Raw genomic sequence first — 22,924 nt, 5'->3', positions numbered from 1 at the left:
ACAAATAATGGCAATGGAACTTGAACCCAATCCCACCCACTCCAAGGCGCACATCTGCCACCATTAGGTGAGGCTGCCTGGGAGCTCTGTGATGGCATGCCTACTCACATTTGTGTGCTCAAATCCCAGTCCAGACTGTGACACACAGCAGGTCCTCAATAACTATTGAATGGAGTCAGCTTACTCTGTTGGGGTTGTACTCTCTGCTACTGGGCAACATCTGGGCAATTCAATCCTCAGCTGCTTTATTTACAACCCTAGGCTCATTTCCAGAATATATACAAGATTATGACTTGTTGATGCCAAGGCACATTGTCCCTGTGATAGGAAGGGCCATCCCAACTCTATTCTGAAGGGTCACCACAGGTTATTCAATTAAAAACAAGTTACTTGAAACCTTTAAGTAAAACCATGGTCAGCCCAGCAAATGACAAAGAGCTCAGGAGATGTTTTCTACAATGCATTAGAGAAGTGGGGTATACGCATAAAGCCATCTGAGAAGATACTCAAACACCACCAGGAGGGTGAACTGACAGGTTTAGAGCCAAGATCACCAGCAAGAACAGAGCAGTGGCAAGCACTTCATGCAAGTGTCAGGAACATTCATGACTGTGATGGTTTACAGCAGAACTTTCAGTAGTAGAGAATGCAAAAACAAAATTGGAGCAGCTTAGGGAAAATGTTGGGGGTACTTGTGTGTCTTAGAATGTTAGAGAAGATAAACATATAGAGAACATTTAAGAAAGGATCAAGTTTAAAAACAAAAACAAAAACAAAGAAAAAACAAACTAAGCCTGTTTGAAATAATTTTACCTAAAACAGCAAAAGAAACTCCCCAGTTTTGGTATGACAAGGAGTGAGTTCAAAACAATGGTTCTCAAAATGTGGCACCCATCCCAAGTCACAGAATCAGAAACCCAGAGGATGCTGCCAAGAGATCCTGGTGTATTCTTGAGTTTGTGAACCACTGTTTTATACTAATTTAACAAGGTGACCATCTCTGAATAGTTTTAAAATATAAATTGAGAAGGCTTGAATATGTCACTAGAATCACACTCACTTCTGAGATCCTCAGAACAAAAACAAAGCCAAAAGTGTGGAACGAAACTTTGGGATTTAGGAAATAACTACTGAACTCAGAAATAATTGGATTGTACAACATTCTTTTATGAAAATCCAGTCTCTTTACGGCAGTCCGTCTCTCTAACCAGAAGTTATTTGGATTAAAAAGAGATTCCATTAAGTTTAACCAAATGTTTCTATTAAATGATATCATTAAAAACACTCACTGCATTTCAGTAAAAATGGTGGGTATTAGGCTGGGGATGACCATGATAATGACCTTCACAGCTTAACAACCTGTGGGGATTTTAAAATTAAAATTTGTATTTGATCATCTTTCAGAAAAAAGAACCCTAAGGTGAATTAAAACCATGAATTGAGATGAAGTGTTGACTTTGATTTGTGTTATTTCTGGAAATAAATTTTCTTTCTAATTATTCATGACTAAATATATTCTTTTATCTCTAAATATGAGCTGGTGTACAAAGAAAATGATTCCCGGATGCACCCTGTGAATTTGTAAAGAGTCCAAAAATATAATGCACATAGTTCTGTTTTCTATAGTAGCAAAGTAATGGAATCAGTGCTTAAAAAAAATCCTGTGAACTAAGAAGATTTTAGTTTTATCATTCTCCACTTTATTTAAAATTTAAACTAGTTCTTTAAAAATACCAAGTCACACATGCACATGGTAAAAACTTCAAATTACACTGAATGTGATATGAAAAGTATGAATCTCCCTCCCACCCTGGATTCATATTTCTTCTCCCCGGAGGCAGTATTTAACAGTGTAGCATATAACCTTTTATACGTATAATGTACTTATTTGTTTTAATCTCACCTGATGGTATAGGAGTTTGTTCATCTTTCTTCACCTATGTTCCAGTTATCACATTATACCTAGCAAACCACTCTAGAATGGTGGCTTAAAACAACAACAATCAGTATTTTCTCACATGGTTTCTGTGGGTCACAGGTCTCAGAAGGACTAGGCTGGGCCCTTGCTCACGTGCAGACAATGGTGGCTGGGGTTATGAAAATGTGATGGCTGGCATCTATTGTATGTTACCCCAGGGCCCCTCCATGTGATCCTTCCTAATGAGTTAAGTGTGGGCGCTCAGACCAGAGGCTCCCTCAGAAAGATCATGTAGTAGCTAGAGGCTTCACTGATCACATGGCAGTATTCCCTGAGGGTAGACTCTGTACCCTCACTATTGTATGCCCCAGCCTCAAAAATCACAGAGGATGACTTCTGTCAGACTGTTGGCCAAGACAGTAACAACAACAACAAAAAAAAACCAATTTCAATGGCAAGGAGAATATATCCTATATTAACGGGAGAAGTGGCATGTCAAAGGGCTGCATTTTTTAAAATGCCATTTGTTGCTGAACAAAAAGATCTAACTCATTGTTTTCTAAATAGTTGCATTAGATTTTCTGAATGCATTAGAGTTAATTAATCAATCCCCCTATCATCCACAAATCCTTTGTAATTATTTTTCATTATAGTGGGAAACCTTCTTCAGATGCCCCTCCTCTCTAATTTATGCACACCAGGGATAGGCAGACTATGGATGGTGGTACACATGCTTTTGTAAATAAAGCTTTATTGGGACACAGCCACATCCATTCATTTACATATTTTCTCTGGCTACTTTGGGGCTACAATGCCAAGTAGTTGAGTATCCACGTTGTTGTAATAGAGACCATGGATCCTACAAGACCTAAAATAGTATCTGTTCCCTTAAGAAAAAGTTTGCCAACCCTCATCTCTACTTTTGGAACAGATAAGGCCTTGCTACCAGTCATTTACATATCTTTATTGTGCTTAAGTAAGAAGAGATCTCAAACTATATACCTGGTAGACATTTTACTTGACTTTTGGTCATTTAATTTTTTTTTCACATTTAGAGGACAACATCAAAAAATTGGGAAATTTAAATAAAAATCTAGAATGCCTATTTCAATTGGAATAGACAGTGGGGAAACTCGGGCTGTCATTCCCATAGCATCATAATCTATCAGTAGTGATGGTGCTGCCCATGCAGGCCATCCCCGTATCCAATATCCCACCTTCCTCACTCACCCCAGGGTCCCCCAATCCCAATGGCTTCATTAACTTTGAGACTGAGAGTGGTAGTGTTTTCACTAGGATTTTTTTATCCCCATTCTAGTCCACTCATTTTAAATGGATTAAAAATGACCAAAATCTGCACACCCATGTTTACAACAGTGTTACTCATAACAGGGTGAAAACAATCCAAGTGTCAATCACCAGATGAATGAATAAACAAAATGTGGTATATGATAAAATGTAATATTCATCCTTAAAAAAAGAAAGGAAATCCTGTTAGATGTTTCATGGTTAATGTCTGAAGTCACTATGTTAAGTGAAATACACCAGACACAGAAGGACAAATTTTGTGTGATTCCACACACATGAGGAAGCTAAAGCAATCAACAGGGATTTACTGCTTCATCAGGACAGAGTGTCAATTTTTCAAAATAAAAAGAGTTCTGGAGCTGGATGTGGTGATAGGGGAACAATGGTATGAATGAAAGAGCTAAGACATTAATTGTATGCATTTTACCACAGAAAAAAATTAAAATGAAAAAAAATTTAATGGTCAAGGACTGGGGTCATGGACTAGCTCAGTGGTACAACCCTTGCCTGGCATACATAAGGCTCCAGGTTTGATCCCCAGCACCACACAAAAAAAAAAAGAATTAGTAAAAATAAACAATAAATGATCACATATTCTTTCTCCTCCTTCAAAGAAGCCCTTTGAATCTGGGCCTTAGCAATTTACATCACCCATAGAGTACTCTAGAAGTGATGTTCTGGGACTGCAAGACCAGGTTGTAAGAAGCCACATCAATCCAGGTGTCCTGGAACATTCTCTTACGGTCCTGTATGACCATGTAAGAAGTCCAGCCACCCTGATGTGTCCATGCTGCAAGGCCACATGCAAGTATGCAGTGAACAACGGCAGCAAGCCCATCTTCAGCCTCCCCTGCAACCAAGCCCAGCATTGAGTGAAACTGGACTGGACCCTCTCAATCAGCCTGTCTGGCAGCTGAATACCACAGAGCAACCTCCATCGACATCACCGGCCAAAAGAATCACTTCCACATGTGCCCAAATTTCTGCCCCACAAACCAAATAATACAATGGCTGATGTCTTGAACCACTAAGTTTTGCAGATTTTTATGCAACAACAGAAATCAGAAGCACTTTCCCAGGCTCTTTAGATGTTTCAATGTATAGCCGTACTTCAGTGTTACTTGCCAGTGAATGGGTCATCTTATTAGTGACCTCAAACTTAAAGCTGTTTCTGACTTGTAGGCATTTCATTTGCCATGTTTTGTACAGATCAATAACACCTTGAAATACTTTTGGAAGAGTTCATCATATAAATTATAAAGACAAAATATACAGAAAAAGACTGTCACCTCAATCCCTTCACTATACCAATACAGGCCAAAGTCATTTACTATGTAGCTTTACCAGGTCACCCAGGTAGGAGGTAGCATACCAGGAAGACAGTCAAAAGCCCCTTATTTACAGTTCTGCCTCTCTCAAGAAAGGAATCCAGATGCTGCCTGGCTGCCTAAGGCTTTCACACTCATAGTTTTAGATAATCAATAAAACACAGAACTCCAAAATATATTAAATATACCTTGGTTTCTGTTGCTGATTAAAAAGTTGCTTGTGACCCTCAGTTACCATCCATTAAATTATAAACACTGGAGAGAGGACTTTAAGCTGAATTGATGTTTCACTGTTAACATACTCTGACATTTTCCAAAAATTCTTTATCAACTCATTGCTTAACTCTTTTTCATAAAAGTTGGGTACTCATGGGTACAGGGGACTTATTGAGTTTACACCTTAGTTTAACAGAAGCTTGTAACTCTAGCTGCAGAGCATTTCAAATAAAATTTAGCTCCTTCAGGGGAGTTCTTTCCCAGTGCTATTTTAAAAATAATTGAAAATCTGCTTCCGTTGGGACACTGTGGCCATTTCTGATGTCATATTGATTTGTTCTTATTTATTTGTTCTTAATTTTGTTGAATTTAAAAGGCCAAAATTAGAAGACACCTGACAAACATTGTTTATTGCAATAAGTTCTTGTGCCTTAAATTAAGATTATGGATGAAGTGTAATGTTCCACAATATTCATTCAAGAATATGAGGCATAGTTTATGGGCCCAAGAGACAAGCTGACAAGAGTTTAAGAAACTATTTTAGTCTTGCTGCCTCTGCCCAGTTACCAATTTCCCAGGAGTCCCTTCTGTCACTTACACACCATACAGCCTTGCGCCCCTGAGTACACTTGCTCTAGAATCTGCAGGAATCAATTATGTGCAAGTCTTTAATAGCTCCAACTGCCAATCCTTACCCTACCCTACTACATTGTAAATGCATGAGAACAGAAACCATGACTTCTTTCTTTTTTAATCCACATCAGAGGGGACAACTTGGAAAAAACATTTATGAAACCAAGTTGAATTTTCTGAAAAATTAAAAAGAAAAATATATAGCCACTAAAAAATAAAATGTAATAAACTAGTATATATTAAGCACTGCTATGGATTGAACTCTATGAAGGTCTGAGAAGAAATGCCACACATTCCTTCTCACAAGGCATGAGATGGGAGGAAAGCAACATAGGAAGATATAGGAAAAAAGATTACATATATGTATCTTCAGACAGACAGAGAGAGAGTGAGAGAGTCTTGACTATAAAATATTCAAGAGTTTCAAAAAAGGTAAGCTGTAGTATACAGGGTGTAGCTCCATGGTACAGTACTTGCTTACCATGAAAAAGGCCCTGGGTTTGATTCCAGCACTGCAAATCAACAAAAACTTTTAAAAAGAAAAGATTTTAAAATAGATGAAGAATTTGTGTGTGAGGAAACAGGACCAAGAGAAAATTCTAAGAACACAAGACACGGAAGATGGAAGAAGCAGTGGAAGTGCTGTGGAAAGGATGTTGGCCAGGCAGGTACCATAGGAAATAACACTAAAAACCAAACACAGAACATTGAGTGACAGAGGTTCATTAAAAATTTGTCATAAAAGGAAAGATATAAAACAGTTGCCTCGAATTGTCCCAGTTCACAGTTTTAAAAAATCTAACATGTTTTCCATATTTATAGTTAATAATTTTATTTGGGATGTCAACTGGAAAATTGGGAGCCAAAAAAAACACAACTTCCTGTGACATAATATAATTTATTCACTATTTTTTTCCTGCAAAGGCAAAACAGATGGAAAAGTAGTTTGAGGCAGGGAGTGTCTTAATTAGATGTCTAAGGGACCAAAGGTTTTCATATGACTCATGAGTCACTTAAAATCAAGCCACCCAGAGAATGTCCTGAATTACCCAAACTGCCCTCTGGAAATGTAACAGGAATGTGTGGGGTGGCAATTGCCAACCCCCAGGACCCAGTGCCTTTTCCTAGATTAACCTTTACTGTTTTCTTCTGGTCTAGCCATTCTTTAGAGTCCATGAGGAGAAACAATCTGAGAGGTTCTCTAACCCCTTAGAAATCATCTCAGTTCATTATCTCTCATCTTCCAGAGGAGGAAGCTGGCTGTGGCAGCTGGCTCACTCTGGGCCCAAAGACCTTCACTAAACCTGCATGCCCCTCCTCTTTGAGGAAAATAGTAAAGCATGCACTGTTATTATTTGAAGCAGAAGACAATGGCCCTTCCCAGAATACATGCTGTATTTACCACCTTGGGGAAATAATTTCACCCTTCTGCAGATACAAGGGGCATCAGCTCTGAGCTACCTACATGGAATAATGCATCCTACTCAGCAGTATGTCCTTTTATTTGAGAGAAGAAACATAACAGGTAATTATCATCTTACCTGGAGAAAAACCCATTCTATACATCTGCTGAAAAGGATAGGCCCTGAAGTCCAGAGTTGGATGTAGGGACAGACACATGCCTAGGTAGCCTCCCTGAGGCAATGGGGCCCAGAATCACACTCCTTACAGTGTTATAGTCAACAACTAGTTTCTGTGTTTCTGATGTTCTGGCAGCTGGGGCTTTGATCCTGGAGGGACTGTTCCTTTCATTTCTAGAGAGGGCAGATGACTGCCCTGCTAGCACACCTTCTGCACACAAACCAAACAATCCTGCACCCACACCGCAACCACTTCCTCTATCAAGTGCTCACAACAACACTCTGCATACCCTAAATCACTCAGAGCCAGGTACTGGACAGCTCAGGACAATGGTTACAGCCCAGGATCACTCAAACTCTCCTGCCCTAAGCTTACTCAGCAGACCCACCCAGGCATGCCCACTCCTTCCCATGGAAACCCTAATAAACACTCTGAGCCATGCTGTCCCCTGCCTCTCCTGCCTCCTGACTGACTTTGGTACTTCCACCTATGGTCCTGCCTTGGTGCAGCAGTTCCTGTTTCTAGAGACCTGTGAGTACAAGTCTTCCTCCATGAAAATCACCTCTGCATCTTCAGGTCTCACCATACCTGAATAACACGGTTCCTGTCTACAAATTTTAGAATACCTGCTACAAAGATCCATGAAGACAAGGCCTCTACTGTCTTAGGGTTAAATTACACCAGAGAATCATTACAGGAAAACTAGGTCAGTGTCCTAAAGCACTGTGGAAACTCAAACACAAACATAACACCTGATTTTCAAAATCTGGGTGTGTTGTGTGGGGTTGGCAGGGAGCTTCATAAAAAGAGTACCTAATTAATTCAGAATATAAATCAAGCAAATCCTTGCAGCCTGGCTATGGTGGGAGAACATCAGCTGTTGCCATCCACATTCTGTTCATTAATTAAAGTGTGGAACATTCAGGGGACTATAATTAGTATGAGATGGCTAGTGTGCAGACTATAAGGAGACTCACTCAGACAGGGAACTGAGACTTTAGACACAGGCAGGAGCCAGACCTTGCATGGTCTCTTGTGTCCTTGGAGTTTATCCTACAGGTGTTGTGGAGCCATTGAGGACATTCATGCAAGAGCATGATATGCCAGGTCTGCTGCTGGAAAGATGATCATTCTGGTTCCAGTTGGATGGGTAGAGTGCATGTCAAAAATTTATAAAATATGTAAAAATAAGACTAAAATTCTAAGAGGTCTCCAAGAAAATATAAGAGATTTTTTGAAGAGTCTAAGCCAAAAGATCAAGCAAGTCTTTGTTACCAAGAACAGAACCTAGAGGCTTAAAGGAAAAGATGAATTTATTTATCTCTTTGGGACTTAAAATTTATATGGTAAATATGATGTAAACAAAATTAATAGACAAATAATAGCTTTATGTGGGAAAGATTCAGAAAACAGTGGGTATCTATAGCATATAAAGATCTCAGAGATATTGATGATTAAAATGCAATAGAAAGATGGGCAAAGGGCTTGAAAGAAACAATTCAGAGGACTACTCTGAATGACTAGCAAACTCATTTTTAAATTTCTACATGTGTACAAACTCAGGGAAATAAAAGTTACAGGAACAATGAGATGTCACTTTATATCTAAGAGATGCGCAAATCTAAAAATGCAGGTGTATTGACTGCTGACAGAAATGTGCACATACATCACTGGTGACAAGAATGGAATAAATACAGATAGTATTAAGAGTAATAGAATTCAAAAAATGATCTGACATCTATCAAAATTAACATATATGACTTTGAATCAGCAATCCTCCTACTGAATATCTAAGCCACAGAATTAAAGCACTGTGAATAGCAGAATATAAAAAGAGGGTTTTTTATAGCACTGTATGGGGGAGGAAATGAAAACCAAATTGAGTGTTCATCAATACTAGACTGATTAATAAACTATAATGTGCCAATGACATGCGACATTGTTTATAAAAATGAATAGAACTATGCCAGGCAAAGTATTGTGGAGTGAAAATTATAAGAAATATAAATATATATATATATATATATATATATATATATATAATTCAGAGGGCACTTGGTGCATTACTTAAGAGCATGGACTTAGAAGCTTCTGGATCATTGGGACTGAATTGTGGTTCTACCACCTCTTCTCAGCTATGTAATCTTGAAAAAGATAATCTCTCAGACTCTGTTTTCTCATCTGTAAAATTCTGCCCCCCAAAAAAATTAAAAAAAAAAAAACCATGATGAGAGTAATTGAGACAGGACACAAAGAACTTAAGAGGAATGCCTGACACATAGGAAGCAGTTGGTAAACATCAGTGGTCACTGAAGGGCTCCACTGTTTTAAAGCAATGAGCATAAATCTCATGTGCAAATGTATATAAGTTCCCCTATCTTCCACTGCTATGTCTTGTCAGTGATGTTTGTCATCTTCCCAATTACTAATATGCTATTATTTTCATTTTAATTTTTTTGTCTATTTCTGTCCACTTTTAGAACTCTAGCTCTGTGAAAGGAAAGATATTTTATGCCTCCAATAGTTCTGGGAAGGTAGCAGGCACTCGAAAATATTTGTGGGATGAATGAATATGTGTATGTTTGTATTATTGGAATACTATTCCCCCTGAGTCGCTGGAATTTCTGAATTTTTACAAAACTGAGACACTGGCTGCCTTTGTTCTGAACTATCTTTTCAAGGATATTTGTCTAGTGAATAGTCTTGGGAGACAGGTGGTATCTCCTTTCAAAGCAGAGGGCAAGTTGGCTTAATGTCCAGACTAATAAAGAGAATATTTTCCTGCAAGAACAAAAATCAGGAAGGCTCAAAGTTCATTATTAGATCAGGTTCCCTAAACTTAAGTTTGCTGTCATGTAACCAACTGCATGTGTAGGGGTCATTTGGTCATCTACTGCATCACCTTGTCTGGGAACTAGGGTCAGAAAATAGAGCAAATGCTATTCTTTTTTTTTTTTTTCATGCAGTGCTGGGGCTAGAACCCAGAGCCTTATGCTTGCAAGGCAAGCACTCTACTGACTGAGCTATCTCCCCAACCCATAAGCTCTCCTTTGTCTTTGATCCAGGAGTCTCCTGTTTTCTACCAGCATCCATGATACAGTTACAAACTTACCAGCCTGAAATTAGGGCAAAGTCTCAGATACTTCACAATCCTTGACATCCATATGTATATATGTGTTAATCTATGAACTGTGAACACTAATAAAAACTTGAAAAAAATAAATACTAGACTAACAAATTTGGGAATATAGGGAGGCAGAATAGGGAGGACTATGTGAAGAAAGGAGGTAGAGGAAGACAAGAAAAAAAAAAAAAAAAACAGAAGAATGCCAGGTGTGGTGGATCATGCCATTACTTTCAGCACTTGGGAGGCTGAATCAGGAGGATTGCCAGTTTAAGGCCAACCCAAACAACTTGGTGAGACCTTGTCTCAAAATACAATAAAAAGGGCTGAGGAAGTAGCTAAGTGGTAGAATGCACCTGGGTTTAAACCGCAAATATTGAGAAAGAGAAAGACAAACAGACAAAATCCCAGTCCAAAGATGGTAAGGTATGTGATACTGTTAATAATGAGACAATCTAAATCAATTCAAATACCAGCCAGAGGAAGGAAAGCCTCACCAGAGCCTAAAGACATGACCTCACACTTTGATATTTCACTGCACTCAGTCATGAGGAAGAACTGAGATTGCTTCAAACAAGCTCTCAGCATTTCTGAATGTTTGTTCAAGGTTCAACCTACCAGCCTCCAACATGCAGTGAGAGCCTGCCCAACTCTCACCAGCTTGCCTTCATCCACAAATGTGTATTCGTTAGTTGCCTTAGCTGTTGATTTTACAACAAAGTATTTCTTTCCTTGGCAAGGATGCCATTAAAAAATAAGTAAATGTGATGTTTAGATTATTTTTAAAAGAAAGCCTTTGAAACTCCAGGCTTTGTTGTTGTAGTCCTACTGAAATAATCAAGTCTCTTTTAAGAAAGAAAAATCTACTTAAATTAGAAAACTTATAAAGGAATCAGCTATGCAGCCTCATGTTAGAATTCTTCTATAAGCAACCCCATAAGCTAAAGAGGATCTGCATGCAAAGTGGGTACCTAATTCAAAAGAACCAGCAGAGAAAGAGAAGTGACTTGTGAGGCGTGCTGTGGGTATACATACCAGTCTCTGCAGCAGCCTGAGTTGCCTTGGGACCCTGAGTCCAACCTGCATGACAGAAAAGAAATGGAAGAGCAAGATCGGGAGGGTGTCCTTAAATATGAGGGTTAAAAGTCAAATTCACTCAAATTCATCAAAAGCAGTATTCATCTGGAAAGGTAGTTTTGACTCTATATCGGAGTTTGGGTCCAGGCCAGAACTGGAGCCAACAGACCTAGTTGACTCTTAACCTCCCTGGTCACCTGGGTGATCTTTCTTGTAAAGGGAGAGATGATATTCGAATATTTGTACTCTGTTTCATTTTTACTTTGGGCTTGACATTGACACTGAGCTCCTTGCTGTTGTAGCTCTTATGATGAGTGAAGCTACTCAGCCTTATTCTGATGGGCTCATTATGAAACTCAAAACTCCTGGAAACTCTGGAAAACTGAATTTACCCTGAATTTTCCTTTCTTTTTTCTTCACCCTGAATTTTCTTACTGTGTTTTCTCTGGATGAATTGCCATGCTTTCCCATGTGCAGTAGAGGGAAGTGGAAACGTAATAAAATCACCTTCTTTAAAAATCACAGTCATAATCAACAGACCCTTCAGGACTGATATGAAAGTTATAGCTAAGTGTCAAACATTACTCATTACAAATTCCTGTCTCAATAGTAGCAGTGTCAATGGTTATTACTAATAGTAATAAAGTTTTCTTTCTGGAGGGCAATGTGACAATATAGATCCAAATCTTGAAAAATATGTGAGCGATTGTCTGCATATTCTTTAAACAACTGTATGAAGTGTAATTTACATCAAATAACACGAATTTCCCTTTTGTGCACAAGTAAATGCTTTTTACCAGATACAGAGCTGTGCAACCACCACCACAATCAACCTGAACATTTTTATTATTCTAAAAACAAACCCTGCTCCCTTTAGACATCACCTCTCAAACTTCTCTGTCTCCACTCGTTTGCAACCACCAAATTATTTTGTCTCTGGTTTTGCCCATTTCAGTCATTTCATATAAATGGAAACTTACAGTATGTAGACTTTTGTGTCTGACATTTTTCGTTTAACATACTTTTCTTCAAGGTTTGTCCACACTGCAGCAACCAGTACTTGATGCCTTTCTATATCTGAATGATATTCTATTGTGTGGACATTCTACATCTTATCTGCTCACCAGCTAATGGATATTTGGGTTGTTCTACCCCATGGCTATTGTTGATAATTCAGAACCTAAATGAACATTCATAGCCAATCCTTTGTGCTGGAGATATGCTTTTGTTTTCCTAGGACTGAAATTCCTGGAAAATTTAACTTTTAAGAAACTGCCAAAATGTTTTTCCAAAGTGACTGCAGCATTTTATATTCTCACCTGAACGCATGTCTTTTACTTTGAAAATTCTACTTATAGAAAAGTATCATAAGGGGGACAAATCAGTAGGAAAAAAATAGAAAAGTATAAGGGAGAAAATCAGTAGGAAAAACATAGATATACAAGAAAATTCTCTGCAACTTTTAAAACAATTGTTTATAATTGGAAATTGTCCAAAATATCCTTTTAAAGGGGTTCAATTAAAACTGAGCATGGTGGTGCACATCTGTAATCCCAGTGACTCAGGAGGCTGAGGCAGGAGGATTGTGAGTTCAAAGTCAGCCTTGGCAACTTAGCAAGGCCCTATCTCTGATAAATTACAAAAAAAGTCGGGGTGGCTGAGGGTATGACTCAGTGGTAAAGTGCCCCTGGGTTCAATTCCCAGTATCTAAATAAATAAATAAATAAACAAACAAACAAATAAATACACACACATCATGATACAGTAATTATAATAGAGTTGTTGAAAATGATGATGTGGATCTATATTTACTGGCATCAACTAATCCTCTTGTTACTAAACTTTAATGCTGTTCATCAAATATTTTTCTAGCTCTCCTCTGGAAGAATTATCACCCCTGCAGGTAGGTGGGGCCACATGATTAGCTGTACCAATAACTTATGAAGTCAAGTAATGTTTGTCACTTCTGGGCCATGAATTAAATTACAGACACTCTATCCTCCAGTATAGTAGTTATCAGTGTTTGGATCAGGAGCTCCATCAGGCCCAAGTTCACAAGAGCAACATTGTACACATGCATTTTACTGCCTAACAAGGATAGACAAGGTGTATAACCAAGAAATGAACAAGGGGCTTGCTACCACATATAACTTATCCTGACACATTTATTCATGACACATTTTAAAGCATTGTATCAGGCGACAAAACACTACATTTAACAAGATCCATTTTTGCAAGTCTAAGCATTTTTATGCATGGAACCTGCACCAGAATGCGAATGGTGAATACTTTGGGATGGTTAAATTCTTTCTCTTAACACTTTGCCATATCTCTTCAGTTTTGACAAACTAGCAGGTATCCAGTCCATAGTAGAAAAAACAATGAAGGTATTTCCATTTTGAAAACTGTGTGTTTTACAGAAATTGTTTAACCTCACCCTCTCTTTTATCTCAAGTGTGTGTGTATGTGTGTGTGTGTGTGTGTGTGTGTGTGTTGTTATAAATTAACACTAGAAGTCACTATACAACTTCATACTCAAAATAACATGAATAGAGAGGAAACAATACAGGATTTAGGTTGACAGTCACCCTGAATTCAAATGGGAACCAAACAATTCCTAAGTGAATGCTGGTCTCTGATTTTGAAAAGAGGTGATATGTATAATTGAGCATTGGGAGGATCCTGGGTAAGTTATTTGCCAGTTCTGCAGGTTCATTTCAGGCCTTCCCCTCCCTAAAATTGCAAAATAGTCTGGGACCACTTAAAATAACTATGGGCAGAAAGCCCAGCACCCCCATAGGTATTAAATTCTCCAATTTATCTGAAGTATTTTCTTTGAAGTCTCCTCCTTTTTAAAATATTTTTTTCAAGAAAATAAGCAAGCTTTAAGGAGAACAAGAGAAGTGGGTTTTTCATTTTTGAGATGACTATCTGATGTCTCAGGGGATCATGATGGCTACAGTTCAGTCCAAGATTCAACTCAGAGTGACCCAGAACCAAAACATCTCAGAACAAAGAGATTCCTGGTGCCAGCTGGGACTGGAAGTGCAAATGGCACCAAAGTCATCATTATTATTTTGAGTTAGGAATTCCTGATCCTTTTTATTGTTTGAGTATTTCTCCATTGTCTTATAAGAATTTGGGAGTAGGACTTGGGAACAAAGTTACTGGTTTTCAGCTTCATGAAAAGAACTTCCATAAATAGTAACCTCAGCTCCCACCAACTTGCAGTGCAACCCCAAAGAGATGATTTGAGTAGGATTCTTTGGTTCTACGAAGTGAAGCTTATTTCTTCAGGATCTGATGTTCAGACCACAATAATAAGCCATGATCTCTACAATCAAGGGTGTACTATCTAACTAAAAAAGAAAAATTATACCCATGAAAATAAAAGCATGAGGTAAGCTTTTGTAGATACAAAGGAATGGAAAAGGGTTGGGGATGGAGCTTAGTGGTAGAACACTTGCCAAGCATGTGCAAGGCCTTCAGTTCAATCCCCAGCCCCACAAAAGAAAAAAAAAAAATGAATGGAAAAAGATCAAGATTATCCTGTTCTATGACTATGGAGGGTTTCATGATGGAGGTATGGCTAGATCTAGCTTTGTCTATTGGAGTGGGATGAAAGGGAAAAGGAATTTAAAGTTTAATATAGGAACTATGCTCAGAAATAATCAGCTTCAAGGATTTGTCACTGCCTCTTGAACTTGTATGAACCAAGCAGCAATCACTCCCAGAAAATTGAAGGGCAGGTAAAGGTTCAAGCATGTAGCATTACACTATGAGGGCAGTGAAGTTGAAAATCTCTGCATCTATTCATCATCAATTACTGCAAATATAAGTTCAACTACAGTTATTTTTAAAAATTGCAGGTGCTTCTTATAAGTTTGTAATTTGAATAAAAGAGGGCCTGTTTTCTTCCAGGATCTATCACAGTGTTGAGTCACAGCTAAGGGAAAAAAGGTAAAATGTCCTTAAAACATTCCAAGACCCAGGTGTGATGGTACACACCAGAAATCCAGGAAACTGAGGTAGAGTGATCACAAGTTCAAGGCCAGCCTAAGCAACTTAGGGAGACACTGTCTCAAAATAAAAAATAAAGGGATGGGGGTATAGGTCAGTGTTGAATCACCCCAGGTTCAGTCTTCAGTCTCACAAAACAAACAAGCAAACATTCCATGAGTTCATGCTATATTTTGGAACTTCAGTGTCCCCCAAAGGCCGATGTGTTAGAGCTGTGGTGGTGTTTGGATGTGGCAGAAAATTTAGGAGGTGGGACCTGGTAGGAGCTCTTTGTGCCATTGGGCGCATGCCCTTGGAAGTGATTGTAGGACCCTGGTCTCTTCCTTTCTCTCTTTTGCTTCCCAGCAAGGAGGTAAATGGTTTTACTCTGCCATGTGACTCCCCTATAATGTTGCTGCCTCACTGCAGGCCTGAAAGCAATGGGCCTAACTGATCATGAACTGGAACCTCTGAAAGTGTGACCAAAATAAATCTTTTATCTTTATAAAATGATTGTCTCAGGTATTTGTTATAGTACCACAAAGCTGATTAATATAGTCCATCAGTGGGAAAGAATATCAGATGGGCAGGCACAGGCAAAGCCTAAATCTATAGTCTATCCACTCCCTTTGGGTTTAGATGCTTGACTGACCCAGGCTAACCAACAGAGCATGAAGGTGGGATTATATCCTTCTATTCTTCCTTTTGGGCTTTATCTCTGGATCCATGACTCTAGGTCTCATTAACACATCTAAGAGATGCCAACTTAGGCCAGCCTCACCAGACACCCCAACCAAAGTCATAGAGGGATAAGCATGAGGGATTCATCTAGCAGCTGGTCTCCACCCTTCTGAGAGCTTTCCAAAATGCTGAAACTAAGACCCAGCAACTGATGAGACAAGCTACCTTAGAGGTCTGCTATAGAACCTGTACTGAAACCAAGGTCAGACATGGAAGGTCACTTGAGATGCTGTTGTCACCAGTTCGAAAACTGCCCTTTGGGTTTTCTATGTCACCTGAACAAAATTACTCTTCCTTTGGGGTAAAGGTGCTGCAAGTTGTTCAGTTACTAGCCACTTGCAATTTGGGGTGCCTATAACTTCAGCAATGAAAGAAGAAACTTCAAATTTGAGCTAAAAATCCAAACAATTTCCAGAAAGATTTGGAAAACAAATTAAGTGACCTTAAGGCAAGTCACCCTGTATTCTTTCTTTCTGAAAAATAAGGGATAAGCTCCAGGGATACAGAAACATTGCTCACATTCCTGACTGCATCTCCAACAGCACACTGAGCAAGTGCCCTCAAACCTGGGCATCCAAGTCTTTGAGATAGTGCTAGTTAGAAACACAGTCACATACAACTCATCACACAGTGCTCAGGACCCTCCTTTCCACCCCCAAGAAACAAGACAAGACTGGCTGGGGAGGGGAGCAAATCTGGAATTTCTCCTACAGTATCCTCCTTCCCTATTCAGTTCTATGATTCCATTGCAGCAATCACATTCATGCACATAAGCGAGGCATGATTGAGGGGCCTGAAGTTTGCACAATCTGGAACTGGTACACACACACACATATACTCACATACATACCACAATTATATGTGTATTTGTCTTCTCTGTTTTTCCCCCCAATACAAAGATGTGGCTCTAAATGAACATTTACAAGAAATTTTTAAATTCAGGGAATCAAAAATGTATTACAATAGATGCTAGAATTCCATCAGCTTTCATTGAACACAACTGATGTGCCAGGAGTTACAAACAAATATCACATTTAAACCAATTCTGTGGTCAATATGACAGTGGGCTACTACCTAGAGGAGTCAAGGCCAGCTCCAGCCTTGTCTCAGTAGAACTGGGTTCTGGTGAGGGCACCACCCAGGTAGCTTGGGTGCATCACTTCTCCTGGGTGGCCTTTCCTGATTGTCCTTTGTAAAGCAGGTCACTGAGACTTTGCAGTGGAATTTCTGGAGATTTAACAGGGCTGAACATAAATGCTAAAAACTGCTACTATTACCTTAGTGCCTATTATAGGCAAATGCTTTGCCTGAATTAACTCTATCCTCCCCAAAACCATAAAAGCATATAAGTGCATTTATTATCAAACACAGGGTCTCAGACATGCTAGGCAACCACAATTTATTAACATATTTCTTTTTGACTGTAAGTTTGGAGCTCCCTCCCTCTTAAGAGGCCCCTAAAACTGGGTGATATTTGTGGTGTTTTTCAGGTATGATCTGTTCCCATGGGTCACTCTAAGTGGTCGCTTTAGCACCTAATTTTGTGGTCACAATTTGATATTCTTTCTCTATAAAAGGGCTCTGCCAGTTGTGCTAACTTTACTGTCATCCCCAAGACTATGAGGCAAGAACTATTACCAACTCTTACAGATGATGAAACTGAGACCCAGAGAGGTTAAGTTCCTTGCCCAAGTATACGCAGTCAAGAAATAATGACTCTCAGATTTGAAACCATGCAGTCTGATTATATTTGAAAAGGGGGTTAATCATAATACTTTATTGATTATTTTAGAGAGGACAATACTGGAGATTCAACCCAGGGGCACTTAACCACTAAGCAACACTCCCAGACCTTTTTAAAAATTTTATTTTGAGAAAAAAAATCTCATTAAGTTGCTTAGGGCCTCACTAAATTGTTGAGGCTGGTTTGGAATTTACCATCCTCCTGCCTCAGCCTCCTGAGCTGCTGGGATTACAGTCATGAGCCACCACACCCAGCTTCTTATTTCTTTTACACAAAACTCTAACAAATTTTCTGAGAGACTGAAGACACTTGATAACTGGTGGCTACTACTATTTTGTAATGTTAAAACTGCTTTTCTAATCATAGGAATAGAGCCAATCTTTATTTAAATTTAAAACTTAAAAAAACAAATAAATCAGCAGACTGATTTTAAACAATAGACTTCCTTTTTAAGACTAATCTTCTGCAAGACTCTGTTAAAGCAGTTGTATCATAATCATTCCACTATAAATAATATTGTTTAGAGATTGGTGGAGTGGGGATGGAGGCAGGAACTTGAATCTCCGGTGTTATCAGTGTATTTCCAATTAAGTTAAATGACAAATAAGAATTGCAATGCAGGTTAATGGTTATATTCAGTTACATCAAGATTTGCGTAAAATTTACATACCTAGATACATCTTTAAAATTAAGTTTACATATAATATCGAAGAGCATAATTACTGAGACTGGAGCACTGACTACATTTTCAGGTTCTGTTCTAAGGTTTAAGTAGATCAGTTCTTTCACTCTTCAAAATCCATGTAATTAAGTAGTTTTGTCATCCTCATTGAAACATAAAGGCTCAGAAATGAAATAACCCCTAGCAAGTGCACAGACAGAATGTGAAACCAGGAAGTCTAGAGTGAGAGCCTGTCTCTTAAATTCTGCTTCACAAAAATACCAAACATACAAAAATCACTAAACTAAAATTTACTCAAAGGTACAGTTGCAAATTTTCATAGAACTTCATACCTTGAAAGGTTTTGTTTTTATTTTCATTTATTTTATTTAGTTGTTTTCAAGACAAATTATTACCATGTATTAAAGACCAAATGAAACCACTAAATGGCCGAATCCATGTTTTTCTAAGAAGGAAAGTTTAGAGTATGTTAAGCCTGCTTGGACTTGTGGACTTTTTCTTTTTTTTTTCCAACTGAACATTCAGATTTTATTTCAGTAGAATAGCAGAGATGCAAAATGACTTAAAGAACCTAATCCTCAGCTGTTTTTGTCTTTTGCAGTGCTGAGGACAGAACCCAAGAGCTCGAGTATGCTAGGTAAGCACTCTACCTCTAAGCTAAGCCCCAACTCTGATCCTCATTTAAAATAGTGCTTCTGAACAGCAGGAACATAACATCAATCATATGAAGTACAGAAGATGCGAGTTTCTTTATTCTTCAAGTTTTTTGGGGTGGGGGTTTGTTTTGTTTTATGTTTGGGATGTTATTTTATTTTGGTCCCACTTTTCTCCATATTGTATAAAAATTCACCAGATGATTTTGCTGTTATTCATTACTGGTTTTGCAGCTCTTCCCCAAGTTTCTGAACAACATGTGGAGAAAAACAAAGGCTTCAGTGAGCAAGTCATTCATTCCAAATCATGTAACCCAGGATAATACCTTCTGGAAACTAAGGCATTACAATTTGGACTTGTAGACTTTAGAGAGGTAATTGGTTCTCCTAGTTCATAAACACAATCTTCACTTCAGTTCTTCCCCCACTGTCCTCCCTCCACCCCACAACAAAGTTACAGGATCTTTACCCTAAATTCCTGGCTTCCACTCGCCTGCTGCACAAGAGCAACTGCTGACATACAGTGCCAACCTGCTTTTAAATGCACAACTATTATTTTCCCACATTTTACAGAAGTGGAAATTGAGGCAGTAAGTAATCTGCCCAAGATCACAGAGATGGTAAGTGACAGAATCAAGACTCAAACTCCAGCAGCCCTTCACTGCTTACTAAAACATCTTCCTTATACTGAATACATATACCAGGCTCCTACCACGAGCTGAATCCTTGGCAATATGCCCAAAAGGAGCTGCACTGCAGATGGCATAGAGGGGACCAGCCTGTCTCTGGATCAAAAGTCTGCACCTGTCCCACACCACCACAAAGCTTCTTGGGATTTGTATTGGTTATTCCACCTGATAACCCAATCCACAGAGAGATTTACTGCCACCTCCACTTGATTAATAAATGCATTCATAAGAGAGTCTGCTTGAAATTAAGAACTGACTGGGGAGACTTCTATTTCAGATCTGCCCTCCAAAAGGAGGGGCTGAAACAAGGGAGAAGAGGTACCCCTACATCTGCCTCCCATCCTGCAAAAACAGGTTTTGAGCTGGACCGTTTATCACTTAAATGATGTGTGTGCGAGCAGCTCCTCCACCTTACTGTGACAGTCACTTCTCTCACAAGGTCTCTACAGTGCCACTTGTGGGAAGCTGCTTTATACTTTCTAAAGGGCTTTCCTCATTCTTGGGACTGGGGTTTCATATTTGCTGGTTTTATTCCCCTGTGAGGTTAAGCTAGTTAAAGCACAAGCTCCATCAAAGGTACAGGCTATCAGTTAAAGGAACAAAGCTTTGGTTCCAGGAGATTTTTAAGTTGCTGACCCATTGCTGAGACCCTAATGGGAAAGTCAGGTTCTCCCCGTTTCCACGTGGGAAAGACTGAGCTTCCAGGAGTCTGGAACTTTCCCCAGGTTGACCCTTCTCCCTGGATCAACAAAAACAACAACAAACCCTCAGTAAAGATGAAACCGTGTAATTAATTGGGGACAGGAGTTTCAGCCTCAGAAATTAGCAAGGACCAGTTGAAATATGCGCAGATAAACAGAAGCTACGAAGATAACTGGGTTCCGCAGGGCTTGGAGGTCCCAAGCACAGCCCCGCGGGAGCCTCAGGGTCGGGCTTGCACCACGAATGATGGAGAAGTGACCCACAAGTGACCAACAGAAGGGGAAGCTATCCAGCAGAAAGCTGAGAAAGGACAGGAAGGTGATGCATCCCCGCCTTGCGTCCAACTGCCCTAAGAATCCTGTCCAGAAGCCACGCGGCCCGGGCTAATTGTGGGGACTACAGCCTCACCCGGGTCACCCCTGCCCCCGCAGCTCCCCGCAGCTCTACCACTTACTTGCTCTGCGGTGTCACTCCTGCTCCGTGCCTCTTCCTGTGACTCTGTGCAGAAAGCGAGCCCCAAGCACAGCCCCAAAAGCAGGAGCATGGCGGGGCGAGAGCGCAGGAAGTGCACTGGCGGCAGGACATGCAAGGAGATCCCTGGGTTCCAGCGGCTGCTGGACTCACTCTGACCCAGACCTACACACAAGGGCCCAGTTCGCTGCTCGCCCACTGACCCCTTCCCTGGGCCCGCCTCCCCAAGCATCCCCCTCTGGTCCAGCCTCCCCAGGAGCCCCTGTGGACATGGGGCCCCGCCTCCTGTGAGCCACCACTTCAGAGCCCAGCCTCCCCTGGCCTGGGTCCATCAGGGTGCCCTCTACCTGAGGGCAGTCCCACTCCAGTCACCTCTGCTCCATTCAGTGGGTTCTCCTGCTGCCCTCCCATTCTGTGCCTGGTGCCCTTGTAAGGACCAGACTCCCTCTGTATGGAAACCTTCTCCGTTTTCACCTGCTAGCACTCTACTCTAACACTTGCCTCCTTTTCTGCAAGGTGTGAGATGCTTCCCTGTGTCAAAGGACAGGGGAGGTTACCCTGACCCTCAACATAGTACCCACTCCCTCACCTGCTGACCTTAGCCACAGGCCTTCTTCCTCTGTTCAGGGAACAGCATGTTCTGAGTCTGCCACTGACACATTGAAGTCAAGATTAAGCCAGTAGCAATATTGTTCCCTTTTATGCTGTTCTGGCATAAGGAGACAGAAAAGAGAAAGTTAGAATTGGCACGGTGAGATAGTAGTTTTAATTTTTTGATTATTAATCATGAAAATAAATGCCATGTGTTTTACTTATAAACTTTTAGTCATATATCCAACCTGCCATAGGCAGAATTATTATCTACATGGCCTTTTACAGTCCGAGGCCATCTTTTTGTCTGATAGATACATAATATAGCTGGGGCTACTTGTTTATTTCATCTTCCAAAAGGCATTTCTCAAAGGCATTTTCTACACCTCTGACTATGCCATCTAACCAGATGAGGTGTTTGATAGGTCTCACTCACGAGAACAGCAAAATGGCTACCACAGATAATGGAGCATCAGATCTGTGGAATGTTAGGTGGCCTCTGTAATCTTGAAGTCAGGGAAACATGGAAAATGCTCATAGTGTAATCTAAAGGAAAAATCTCAGATCACATAACTGTATCAACTTTTATGATTGTAATTAGGTAAAAATACATGTGAATGGACACAACTTTAAAAAAAGTGAAAAAAAGTGCTGTCTAGCAGCAAGTGTGCTTTGAACTGAAATCTCCACATTAAAATTTTTATTTACTCTTGCTGCTTACACAACAGGGAAATTAAGAGAGGTTGAAACAAACGAACTTGTTGCTACCGTGCAATAAATGAAAGGAAAATCTTTGCCATTACAAGATAATAGTTTTATACCTAACCAACAAGGACTAAAGTTGCCAATGACGTTTCTACTTAGACCTCATAGCAGAAAAACTGTCCTCATTTGTAACCGAAGAAAACAGCCCCAAATATTTTCAAATCAGTTTGCCAATTTCTTCTCCTGAGGGAAAAATAACTATCTGTGAAACTGAAAGTTGTGTTGGACAAAGCCAGGTTATTTGAAGGGGACAGGAACAGTTTCTGTTATTTCGGGGCTGCAGCAGCTGATTACAGGCTCCAAATGGTCTTCTCTTTCCTACCCTCCCTCTGCCTGGCAGTGCTGGGAGACACCATACTCAACTATTTTTTCCCTTGCATCTGATCTTTTTCTCTAGTTTTATACTAACAGAGTTTTGTAGCAATAACATTAAGAAATGTGAGTTTTCTTTATTTTTTGTCCTGGATGACCCTGATTCTACTCTGAGCCATGGAACTAATGTTCTGTTGTATTTGCTTAAAGGCCAGTATCTCCAATGGGATGGAAATTTCTTTGAGAACAGCCTCTTTCTCAACTTCCAGCACTGTGCTAAATATATAGTTAGTCCCAAGGACCTTCAGATAAACAGAATTATGAGACAGGTGGCTTGGGACTAGGGGGCAGGGGCTGGCTGTGCTGAAAAGGGGTATCCTGGGCTATTAT

At 39.8% G+C, this 22,924-nt stretch overlaps 1 protein-coding gene across 1 annotated transcript in view; it reads right to left on the bottom strand.

The window, feature by feature from the left end:
- Positions 1-21,098, bottom strand: part of LOC306652386 (inter-alpha-trypsin inhibitor heavy chain H5-like) — a gene marked incomplete at its 5' end in the record, with an annotated part of 35,982 nt that extends 14,884 nt beyond the window's left edge. The window contains 2 exons of the mRNA XM_079125310.1: positions 11,144-11,188; positions 20,850-21,098. Of these exons, the coding sequence (XP_078981436.1) occupies positions 11,144-11,188; positions 20,850-21,098 (294 nt within the window). The remainder of the gene's footprint in view (positions 1-11,143; positions 11,189-20,849) is intronic.
- Positions 21,099-22,924: the final 1,826 nt, after the last annotated feature.

The sequence above is a fragment of the Sciurus vulgaris genome, assembly GCF_902686455.1.
Source record: "Sciurus vulgaris genome assembly, contig: HiC_scaffold_181_arrow_ctg1, whole genome shotgun sequence".
NCBI lineage: Eukaryota > Metazoa > Chordata > Mammalia > Rodentia > Sciuridae > Sciurus > Sciurus vulgaris.
The sequence above is the reverse complement of the archived record's forward strand: the minus strand, read 5'-3'. Positions and strand labels throughout refer to the sequence as shown.